The 12,462-nt window shown below is 45.0% G+C and overlaps 1 protein-coding gene across 2 annotated transcripts in view; it reads left to right on the top strand.

Annotated features, from left to right (window-relative positions):
• LOC115594344 (neuroligin-2-like) overlaps positions 1-12,462 on the top strand; it is a 66,128-nt gene that overhangs the window by 30,403 nt on the left and 23,263 nt on the right. For both annotated transcript variants that reach the window (XM_030438366.1, XM_030438365.1), the window contains exons 3-4: positions 3,728-3,781; positions 9,733-9,882. In XM_030438366.1, coding sequence (XP_030294226.1) covers positions 3,728-3,781; positions 9,733-9,882 — 204 coding nt within the window. The remainder of the gene's footprint in view (positions 1-3,727; positions 3,782-9,732; positions 9,883-12,462) is intronic.

Here is a 12,462-nt window from a genome sequence, read left to right as displayed (position 1 = left end):
GGTCGAGCATGTTTAAAGGGGGGATGTCGGCGCTGTTTTGTGCTGTGTTTGGCAGCGAGCAGCTGCATTCCCACTCACAGCGGATGTAGTGGGCCAAAATGAATTGGCAGCACAGAATCATAGGCAGCCTGGATCAAAATGTTTTGGTGCCAAATCTGGCCTGCACAACTCGATTTTGACACATTTAATCTGCGGAGTACAACATTATGTACAATCCTCCCATTCTACCTTAAGTCGTCCCCTCTCACCTGATATATCTGTTTCAGAACCAGAAATACTCTCAACCGTCTCTGCATCATTCTTCGGACCAAAGAAAATTCCCAGCTCTTTTTTTTTTTTCTTCTTCTTTCTGCATCTGCTCACCCGTCCCGCTCTCTCCTCCCTGAAATCATCCCTGCCTCTTCTCCTCTCTCCTCCATCTTTATGCAGATGGCGGTAGAAGGGGTCACTGTTCTGAATGCAAATAAGCTCCGTGCCCTTCCCAACCAGGCCACTATGTAGCCGGCTACGTCTTCAACTCAAATGAAAATCTTATAACCTTTAAGAATAACACAAATAACACAGGTGTTCTTGTGGACTCGAGTGATGTTTAGACTGTTAATTTATCGATCTTTCTTGCACCCTACCTCCTTCCACAGTGTTCCACCCTAACTACACTGTGTGGCTAGGCTTCCAGGCAAGAGCACTGTCTCACTGCATTCCTATTTCCTCAAGACACTCCTCAGCCAAGGGCCTGAGATCCTTCATTTTTATTGCCGCTAGAGCAGCCATTTACCGTGCTCTTTATTAAAAACCATATTTCAGGAGGCAGGACAGTGGAGGCAATGATGGCGCTGGAGGCTGGGGGCACGGTGGAAGAGTCGGAGAGCAGAAAGGATAGGACTGCATGTGCTGGAAGCTGCTACCCGGATGCAGGGGTTGAACCGAAGCTGTGTCTGACACCTTGTCAAGCAGACAGGCCACCATAGACATGACATACTGCAGCTTCATCCCGTTTACTGCACTGAGGAAATGGAGAGGGACGGGAGACAGCTTGCGCTCCGGCCACTAGCTCACTGAACCGAACAGAAAACGCTGTTGACTGAGAGAGGGAGCTGCATCGGGTCAAACAGTACTGGGACAATCCGAGCTAAATGCTCCAGCGTGGGCCACTGTATTTCAGTGACCAGTGGCCCGTTCCGTCATGTGACAGTACAACCAACTGGCAGGCTTCTCTACCGAGGCAGATGGTAGCGATGGGAGCACGTTTCCATTTGGCTACATCCTACTTTTTGTCTCTTCTAATCCATCGTAGTCTTTCGTTTAGTCAAGACTGTGACAGGGCCATGAGTATTCTCTTCAATTCAAATCTTTACTTGATAAAGAGGATTTGTACTTATTGTCCTTTCTTTCCTTAGCATTCACACACACATAACTTATCTACTCATATCTGCGTCTTTTCAAAAACACCCGTCTCAATGTGAAACAACAGCAAAAACCTCCACGCCGTCCCAACGACCAACATTTTAAGGGATATTATCAAGCGTCTTGCTTGCGATTGGGATTGATTTGAAGTTTGTGGAGAAAAGTTGTGCGCGGAGAAACTCACACATGAAGATATCTCCATCTTTGTGTGGAAAGCGTTTGTTTCAGTGACGTAGGTGTATATTTGCATTTGGAGCAGGGAAGAGGTCACCGGAGACACATGTCAAGGCGCGAGGCGTGAATTGACGAGCTCGAGGCGGCTCCGTTTGTGATCAGATCACTCGGGACAGATGGTGATACCAAACGTGAACAGTCTGTATGTTGGACTGTTGATCTGACAAAACAAAGACCGTGGGTTCTGGGTAATTGTTATGGGCCTTTACACCATTGTTTGACATTTAATAGACGCAACAATTACAAATCAACAGATTATATGAAAACGGTCTTGTCGTTCAAGACAGTGATACAACTTCAGTAGAGGCGAGATCAGGCCTTAAGGTGAAGTTCTGATGGTCTGTTACAAAGTGCGACTGTTTGAGCGGAGCTTATTCTCAGGTATAGGTTAGCACTTTATTAGGCATTAGGAAAAGAATGAAATCAGACTCTCCATTAACTGGCGAGGTGTGGTTTTAGAGTGGTGCTAAGTAGTCGGGAAGTGCTGACAAGACGGAGGACTAATGTGCCTTTTTATCCATTACCGGTCCGTCTGACAATTTGCTCTGTTAGCCCAGGTCCAAACACTCTACCATCTCCCTCTATAGCAGGAAGTGCTCCCCGGATTCCGGCGCCTGCATGGTGATACTCGGGGAGGATGCAGCAAATCCATTCAGCATTGATCCTTTTTTCCATTTAGGACGGAAGATAAACATTTTATATCAGGAAACCATTTTCATTTTCGAGAGACGGGTTTGAAAATGCAGCATTATGAGGGTGGAGTGCAGCGATGCTCTGTGTCCCTCTTTTGTGTATACACCACATTTGTGCCACAAACTTCTCTGGGAGGTTTCCAGCAGAACGATAGAAACAGACATGTCAGCAGCACACTGGCTGAGTGATAAACCCCTTGGCAACCCCAACGTAGAGTTTTCTATAAAATGAGAGACTGAAACGCGCCTCCCTCCCCTCTGCCGGAGAGCTGGGGAGTGTGCTGCTGGGTGGGAAACGAGGAGGACAGCAACAGATGATAAGGACACTGTTAGCATGCAACACATAGTGTGTGGGGCTGCACGTGTGTGTGCGCGCGTGCGAACGTGAGCGTGCTTTAACGGCCCCCTTGAAGACTCGCGGACACTGACTAAGAACGGCACAAAACGCTGAGGTAATTGCGGGCTGATGGAGAGCTCCGCTGACAGAAACCAAGAAAAAAACAAATTAATGGGATCCTTATCAGTTAAGACCTACAGAGGTTGACGTGCCGAGGCGTTGGTCGGTCCGTGATAAATGCTTGTTATTGCCTGTGCCCTATGGAGCATTTAACTGGCGTTACCATTAAAGCTTAATGTGGGGCTCCTCTTTGACCTTGGCGAGGGGGAATCCTGTCACATCCCTTCGCAAGCGGTGTAAATATCCCAAACAGCTCCCTCTCTCTTTGCTAATTTCCACAGAAAGACTCACATTCCAGGCCTTAACGGCGGCACATCTCCGCGCACAATGTGCGTACAAGGTCACATGGATCCAGGATGAGTATCTGTGCCCGCCCGTGTGAGCTTGTGTCTCCTCAGTGTTATGTTTTGACAGCCTAGTCTCCCTGGATCAAGCAGGGACTTTTGCCCGAGGACTGCAACACCGTCCTCCCTGAGCCGGAGCAGGATACAGACTCATCTTGGCATTCCTTTGCTTTTTCTTTTTTTTTTCTTTTTTTTTTTCTTTCTGACTTAAAAGAGTGATGGCTTGATTCCGCTCATTGATTTTTCTCCACAAAGCAGCCGTGTGTCAGGGCTGATTGGGAGAAGGGTCGAGGAGAAGCGGCCCCTGGGGTCATTTGCTAGGCAGTCCGTGACTAGATCCTAAGCGGTTAAAACAGATGAGTTCGGGGTTATCTTTTCAGGAAACGGTGTGTAATCCTCGTAAACAGTTTGTCTTCAGTCGTACGCGGCCGCCGAAACGTAGCGGAGCCGACTGTCTCATCTTTCTCCATTTTAATCTTCCAATTGTTTTTCCTCCTCTGTTTTTATTTGCAAATGCAATCTTTTTGAATTTTGTCTTTTGTCTCTCCTCCTCCCCCTCCCCCTCCCCTCTCTCTCTCTCTCTCTCTGAACCTCAGGTCCGCTCACGAAAAAACAAGATGAGTCTACAATGAACAGACCAAGGGATGAAGGTATTTTAATTGCATGCTTTTTTTCTTTTTTTTTCCCGCCCCTCCTCGTGCTCCATTTTCAAACTCTGTGGGGACTGTTGTGTTTGTATCTGTATTAATAATCGTCTTAGCCTCATCACTCTCTGAGCACATTACATTGTCCATTGTTAGCCGCCTTTATTAGTGCACAAATCTGTCACTCCCTCTCGGAGGCACGCTTTCAGCTGAACTGCATTAGGAGCTCCATACAAAATAGTTGCTCCTCACTCCCTCCCGTCACCAACGCTGCTCTTTGGGCCCCTGCCTGAGGAGCTAATTTACTTTCCTCCCTCTGTTGCTATGTGGCTGATCAACCACACGCTGATGTTCTGACTATCCTGCGTGATGCATCGCCGCAAAATCAATATTCAGTCCTTTTTTTCCACCTGCACTTTTTGTTCTCGCGCTAAAGTCCTCGCGAAACGATCTGCTAAATTATTGGCCTTCATAATGTTACCGGGCTTCCTGCAATTCTTCATTTTTAAAGTGGGGTGGTGGTGGTAGTGGTGGTGGTGGTGGTGGGGGTGGAGGATTTCTGCACATCCCTGCTATCGCTGTACATTTTCAAGTTCACTGCAGTCAAACAGAGACGCTCTCTTTACTGATGCAGCCAAAATCTGTGCAGACAGCGTGTGCATCTGTTTCTGTACACGTGCCCAGATGTACTGTATATTACATAGCATTATGCACACGTCTGAGCATGTGACGTCTCCTCGAGCACGGCGTATGTGCGAGTCCACGCCTGAGTGCATGTGCTCTAATTTGTGCCAATGTGTGTGTGTTTTTTTGTTTTATTTATTTATTTTTTTATTTTTTTTTATTTTGGGCTCTGTGCTATTTGGGTATTGAATTCTCTCTCCCTTGCATCTCTAATTGCTGTGGTTTAAAAAGAGACAGATGTAGCTAATCCAATTGTGTGGTTTCTTAACGGTGAAAACAGAAGGAAGGATTCATGCAGGATTGCCTGGGAGAGGAGCAGAATGATAGAATAGAGATGAAAGAAAAAGGAAAAGCTGAGCGGTTGCGAGAGCACAGGGGAGAGCGATGAGGGGGAGAGGAGGGAAAAAAAATAGTCATAATGAAGACAAGTGCATGATGAAATGACATTTATAGAGCTTTGAAAGTGAGAGAGATGTAGAGAAAGAGAGATTGAGAGGGTGGATGAGTAGGAGACTGGTAGAGCTTGACATTTATGCCGACACCTGATGGATCCTGACAGAATCGGGAGGGCCCGGGTTGTACAGGCCTGAATTCCTCGCTTAATTGCTCGGGTATGGATTGGAAACGGGTTCCCAAACATCGCCGGAGAACACGATCATTAGCATCTTCGTTTTTTTTCCCAAAGTAAATCGCGAGGAAAACTGCATTGTTCGGGTGTGGGGTGTGGGTTGCAAACAGCATTCAAAGGCGCTGAGTCAGGCCGAAAACTTTTTTTTTACACCCAAATCAATTCAGATTTCCATACGAGACCGAATGAGACAGAACCGGAATAATGAAAAAGTAGAAAATAGGCAGTTTCTATCAGGAGGTGAGACATTAAATTGAGAATGGATGTTAAGGAGGGGGGTGTTAGGGAGGATAGTGTCAGGTTAGGTTGAAGAGAGAGAGAGAAGTGAATAATGTGCCAGTGTTGTGGAGGATCAGGAGAGACAGTGAGCTCCTTGTTGGTCTTGGATTTGGGGCTGAGTGAAACACTTTCACCCTGCGACCCCGCACCCCCCGAATCACCCTCCGTTTGCGCCGAGCCCCTCTCCATCAGTTTCTACCACTGCGACTCACATCCTGCTCTGTTTCCACGTTTTCCTGTTTTATCATATTACGTTGCAGGGAAATGCTTACCTAATGCAATCGGTGTGATGTCTTCAGGTGCTTTTATCATCTCCTACCGACACCGTTTGTTCCAGATTTTAATATCATATAAAGTAGATGAATGTTGCTTTTAAGCTCAGCCGATGAAAAGTCTAAAGACCCGAAATGCGGTCGGAATAAAAGAACTTACAAGCGATGAGATAGACTCCAAGAAGTGCTCTTCTTTTTACACCACTCGGACCTTTTTTCCAATCCACCTTTCATTAAGGCATTGTAGGTATGCATGAGCTTTTTATCTTTTTTTGCTCCAAAATGAATGGATTTTTATTTCCATTTGGGTTTTTTTTTTTTTTTTCCTGGGCTTACTCTTAGCCTTTATTGGGCTTTGCAAATATCTCAGTTGTAACTTCAAAGTTTGACAATTTACAGAAATGAAAGTGAAACAAAGAGTTGGTTTTGCGATCAAAAATTACAGCCAAAGTTCGGTTTCATAGATTTGCACTTCATTCAACATTGACCTTGATTCCCTGCAATACTATATTATTGCTTTAAAAACATGGTGTCCTAACAGAGGTGAAAATGAAAATAAAAACCTCAGCAGAGCTATAGTTGTGATATGCTGAATGAATCGGTTGATCTATCAGAGCTAAGATTGCAAGCTGCTTACATTTTGCTGTCCAGCGCAGCAACAGATACCTGTTTAAGTAGGACAAAAAAAAACAAAACACTATCTTGTTTCAGCCTTTCGGGGACAAAAGAATGAAAGAAAACCTCAGTGGGAGAATCCATTTTCTGGTCCAGGCAAGTGGAGCAGAGCTTGAAAAGGCATTAAAGACACAACCCGGCATTAAAAGTGTAAGCAAAGGAACCGGCCCACCTCCTGTAGAAACTTAATCCGGTATTCTCTCTAATGGCCAGCAGGGGGCAACTCCACTGGTTTCAAAAAGACGTCTGATTGCATGTAAGCTTATGAGAAAAGGACCCTACTTCTGACTTGATTTACTCCCTCAGTAAACGGTGTCCCAATGTGTTGAATGCCGAATTGCTATACAATTGCTATCTTCCATACAGCAAGATGTTCATTTTGTAAATTATGGTCCAATTTAGATTTAAACAGATGATAAATCAGGGTGAGCTTCAGGGTTATTTTGTGATTAACAAGTCGCTGCAACAAAATGTCCTCTGGCTCTCAATCATGGAGTCCTTATGCAAACATAGGGCTTTAAATCGGTAGTCAACGATCCAATGATGTCACGGGGGGTTTTTGGGGAGGACATGCAACGACGAAGATGCATGAAATCTGATAAATTACCTCATGTGATGTCAATTGAGTCGAGAAAGACTTGAACTGCCGCTGCCAAAATAACACGCCTGACTCTCCAACCCTATTGGCTGCAGTCAAGTTGCATCAGAGGTAATGTAGGCACCAGATTTTGATCTATCATGAGTCCCACAAAGTTATAGAAGTGCGCTGTTAAATCAGCGCAGCGCTGTTTTTAAAATGTCCAGCGTGGAGGATTCGGTAGCATCTAGTAGTGAGGTTGCAGGTTGCAATCAACTGAAATTCCCCTGGCGTCACCCTTCATGTAGAGAACCAACGGTGGCTGTAGAAAAAAAAAACATGAAAGGGCCTCTTTAGAGCAGGTGTTTGGTTTGTCCATTCTGGGCTTCTGTAGAAACATGGCAGTGCAATGTGACAGTCTCCCTGGAAGAAACCCCACATCGTTTCACAAAAAAATTCTAAGTTTTAGGTGCTTATACACATAGTAAAACATAATTACGAATGCTACATTCCATTTCTGGAAAAAAGATTCCTCTAAATCCTCGACACTGGACCTTTAAGTTTTGCAGAGAGAAATGTGCATCAAATATATTCAATCAAATCATGTATTTCAAAGTTAAAGAAATACCGACTGCCTTTGAAACGGAAGCTATGTCATTGCCAAAGTTCCTCTCCTCTCAGGATTTAATTTATGGTGCGAGTGTCACTCTGAGTGGCGCCGGTGACGTCCTGCTGATATGTCATTCCTCTATACTGTCCTGGTAATGCCGGGATAATTGAACTTGTTTACATATCCTCTGGGAAATCAGCCGAGGGTTCAGAATACACCAGTGGAGAGATGAAGAAGAGCAGCGCGTCGGGGTGTACGACTGAACGTTTTTTTTTCCTCCTTTTTTTTTTATTTTTAGCCAGTCTGCTTGCGTCGTACGTATGTTTGAAGCCATACGTACCATTCCCCCCCCCCTCCCCTTTTTTTTTTCCCGCTCGTGTGTGCGCGACTGTGAGTGACGCACCCAAGTGCATGTGTAACCTGAGATTCAGGTGGTGATGCAGGCGGGTGTGCAAATACGTGAGTAGAATTTGTTACCAAGGCAACAGGCATTCAGTGAGTCGGTGCAGCTCTATTAGCGAGAAGCAGTTTCCATAGCGACTCGACATCGCAGCTGCCTATGCAAGAGTTTGTGTGTGTGTGTGTGTGTGTGTGTGTTTTCGGGTGTGCATCTCTGTATGAATACGGCGTGAATTTGAGTGTTCATTAGCGTACCTCGCTATGTATGACTTGCTTTGTAACATTTCATATATTTTCATCCTCGCTATCATGTTTTTTGGGGGGGGTTTGAACCACCCATCCGTGCCTCTACCCCTGTCAGTTCCCTCACACTGCCCTATTTTCATCTCCTTCCTCCCTCCGTCTTACCCCCCCACCCTCCTTTATCTCCCTCTCTCTCTCTCTCTCTCTCTCTCCTCCTATCTCTCTGTCTCACCCATCTCTGAGTGCTGAAGCTCATCAGGGTAAACAGATGCTGTGGCTGTTATTTATGTTTCCACTTGGTCTGGCTTTCATACAAATTATCCACAGGCCCTGCACAGTGCAGACGCTCAGCCTAAATGGGCTGCACTGGCAGCTCTCTCAGCCTTATCCACGCTCAGACACTCAGACCATACCACAGACGCCGCGAGAGGGGGAGTTTCATAAGGCCGGGGAGGAGAGGGGGGGGGGATGCACACGGGCCGACAGAGTGAACCATAGCAACACACTGATGGGCACAAAGACGCCAATAACAGAGAGGGCATCAGAACTGGCTGCACCATTCGCTCCACACATGGAGGGGGGGATAACAGTTTGGGAAGGTACCACCACTGCGCAGGACGGGGGGGCGGCGACAGACATCACCGAATAAAATATAGAGGATAAGCCCAGTGGGGCAGACATGAAATACTTGCTGCCAACTTAAAGGCAGTGTACTGGAAATTCTTCATGCTTAGTATCTGTATGTTCTCTTTGTAATGAATCACTGGCTGCAGGAGGCTTGAGAAAGATGCATTTGGATGCTTTTGCCTAAAAGACTGCTGCACTTATACAAATCTAGAGCTACCTGTTGCCCGTGGACACTTAAGCTCTCCCCCGTTCCAATGTTTACCCGTAGCCCTCATTTTCAAGTGCCCCCTAAAGGGCAGAGTTAAAAGGGGTGGTGGTTAAAATCTCCCCCCAAGAAATGGAGCAAGCCTTCAAGACCCTGATACTGATATATCAGCAGTCGTCAATGCCGATGGCGTTTATGGAAACAGATGCAACCGGACATTTACAATACGCCATCTTTAGCTGTGGTGATTGCTCTTGTGTTGCTGGTGTTATCTCGATTTTGCCATTTATCTGATGGAGAAAGAAAAGCACGGATGCTCTTAAATCTTTCTCATCCTCACACCATCACTCAAGTGTTCAAAGTGACACTCCTTCATTTCCTGGTCACCAGCGGTGCTTTATAGGCTAACATAAGCAACCTGTGCGCCTGCATTGCCAGCCTGCACTGATGTCAGTGGAGCTATGGTTACATTTCAGGTGCCATGTGCCGTCACAGAGAGGGAACGCAACATTGACATACATCAAAATGCATGCACACAGCAGCAAAACTAGGTAATGTTGGCTTGCTAGCTAGTTAGCTACAGAGAAATCAAGATTCTCATAACTGTCAGTGTGAAGTGTTCCTATTCGAACACCCACCCCGACACCCCTAGGTGGTAAGGGGTATATTGGGATTTGGCCTAAGTATGTGGAAAAGAAAACCCTACGAATGAATGAAAACTGAACTAACCATTACTATTGTTTGCGTGTGTTGTGCAGATATTCGGGATCGTCGTAAGAAGCCGGTGATGCTGTTCATCCACGGCGGCTCCTACATGGAGGGCTCAGGGAACATGTTTGACGGCAGCATCCTTGCTGCCTACGGAAACGTCATCGTGGTCACCATGAACTATCGGCTCGGTGTGCTAGGTAAGTTTGGCTTCCTGTCGTCAGGCAGCGCCGGGGTGGGGGGGGGGGGAGGGTCCCCGTCAGTCAGAGAGCTTATGTCTCTCAAAAAAAATGGGCATAAGAAAAGGTGATACAATGCACATATAAAGCTGGCTGTATGAAAAATAGCACTCTGTAGAAAAGAAAAATAAGGCATCGTGATTTATGTCCCCTTCAAATCATAAATCACTGTTGAACACAGAAGGAATGGAAATTAAAGCTCTCCTCCTGCAGGCTCCCGTTAGCACAGGCTATTCCTACGCTGGCTTTCTTCTTAGGCTAATATCACAAGGCATGTGATTGTCAGTTTACACCTGTAATGGCATCCACTGCGAAGATGCTGTTGTTGACATAAAGCAGCCACTCCTCTTAAATTATTACGGCCGTGTCGACATGCTACTTCAGAGCGAACATGTCAGGGAAGTGGAGGCAGTACTCACAAGAGACAGACGGTATAAATGGTGGGTATCTCAAGGGAGCTGCTGCACAAGACAGCGTCCCATTAAAGCAAAGGGAAAAAAAACAACGGGTGGTTTCTATACGGGTCTTCTACGACTGAATACTTTGATCATTTTCCAAAGCTTAACTCCTGCTGACCGTCGTGATGATTCGAAACACTTTTCAGACTATGCGGTGCTTCAGAAAATGATTACACGAGTCATGTTGTATATTCAAAATGCATAAATCATAAAAGGTAAAGTCAAATAGTAAGTTAAGTACGCTTGATTGATTTACCCGATTGGTTGTGTGTCACTCTCATGAATGTCCACATCACATGTTCTGTAAAAGAGCTGCCGTCCAAAAGCACGAGGCTGAAACAATAATTTTCAGTTGAATTTTCAGTTCCTTCTGCAGGTTCTCGAGGTGCTTGAAGGAAAAGTTCAGCCGAAAATCGTTATCTACTCACGCCAAATTTTAAGTTTCGGGGCGAACTTTTCCTTTAAGCTCGGGGATCACGTCATAAATGACATCTGAGGTTTTGTTGAAACGGTTGTCAAAAGCTTTGTGAGATAGATAAACTGTGCCGGATCGGTGCTCCAGTGTCGCTCAATTTTCCCACGACTTTCTGCATTATTGATTTGGTGCCTTCATATTTCATCTGACAGCAGTTCAGAATTCACAAAACGACGGTTCCATCGGCAAAAAAAGAAAATAACCACTATTGTAAGGAAGAACTAATAGGATGGGACCAGAATCAATAAATAGTGTAATAAAGTGACTGAATACAGAATTTGTTTTACTCGAAAAAGTCGATTTAGTGTAAGTCACTACTTAAAGTGAAACTCTCGCCAAAATGCAACCTAGGCTTTTTTTGTGAATGTATATGAGTCAGACCTTCATGTAAAAGCATAATTATGACGAAAGAGGCACTTTTAAGATTGACCGTATTTTCGTTTTCGGGTCAAACTCATTTTCAATGTGAGTGCTACAGGCACTTAGGCACGATAGCATCAAAATCTCTATTTTTAAAACACTAAGAAGGCTCGACACAACATGAAACTTTGCTCGTAGTATCACCAGGGTCTCTACACATGAACACAAGCATTGAGAACACTGTTTGTGTACACAGAGTTTACTCAAAAGAAGGTTTTTGAACAACTCACGTTAGCAGTAGCTTGTTCTGCTAGCCGTCGTCCTGCCAGCTGAGAAGTATTGATTTCCGAGTGCGAAGAAACATGGAGGAGAGTTAAGGTGGAACGCACCTTTCGTCGTAACTATGCTTTAACACGAAGGTTTGACTCGGGTACATTCACAAAAAAAGCCTAGGTTGCATTTCGGCGAGAGTTTCACTTTAATGTTCCCCTCTGACCTAAACCTGACCAAATACCATTTTTCTGCTCACAGACGGCTGAATGTTAGCTCGCGAGGCTAACGCAACACAGCGGCTACACTCCGTCTTCTTCCTCGTTTTCACAGGACCTATAGTTGCAACATTTACTGGATACTAACACACATGGATGCAGATGATTGGTGCAGTCAGACAGTAAAGAGAGACATGACATTACTTTACATATGATACTACCCAATCCAAAACTGGTACTGGAGCTTTACACAACAAAAACCAACCTGCACCAGACATGTGTCAAATATCAGTATTACCTGAAGTCTAGTGAACACCTGAAGGAACTACGTTATATATATTATACTATATTAATCATCTAGGACTTGAAAATGTGCGAACAACGAGGTCTAGTTAAATGCGTAGTGTGTAATTCGTGCCACTAGGGGTCTCAAATCAATCAAAATGTTCAAGGTTTGATGACTTTGTTAAGTAGTGTGGGATTGTGGGTGCTGTTGTCGACCATTTCTTGATGAAAATCTATCTAAAGTGGCTCAGACAGAAGCGTTTACAGACGAAGCAACATATTAAAGTTTTACTCACAATGTATTTTTGTCGAGTTCGCCGACTTCCTTCCTTTCTCTCGGACGTATCGTTACCCGGAAGTTGTAGCAATAGGGGATCCAAATAGAACATAGCGTTATCTTCAATAAAGATACAGATTGTTTGAGCATTCTTGTATGAATATTAAAGCATTATTTAATATCTTTGATTATTTCGCT

Source organism: Sparus aurata, chromosome 13 (genome assembly GCF_900880675.1).
Source record: "Sparus aurata chromosome 13, fSpaAur1.1, whole genome shotgun sequence".
NCBI classification, from domain to species: domain Eukaryota; kingdom Metazoa; phylum Chordata; class Actinopteri; order Spariformes; family Sparidae; genus Sparus; species Sparus aurata.
The sequence above is the reverse complement of the archived record's forward strand: the minus strand, read 5'-3'. Positions and strand labels throughout refer to the sequence as shown.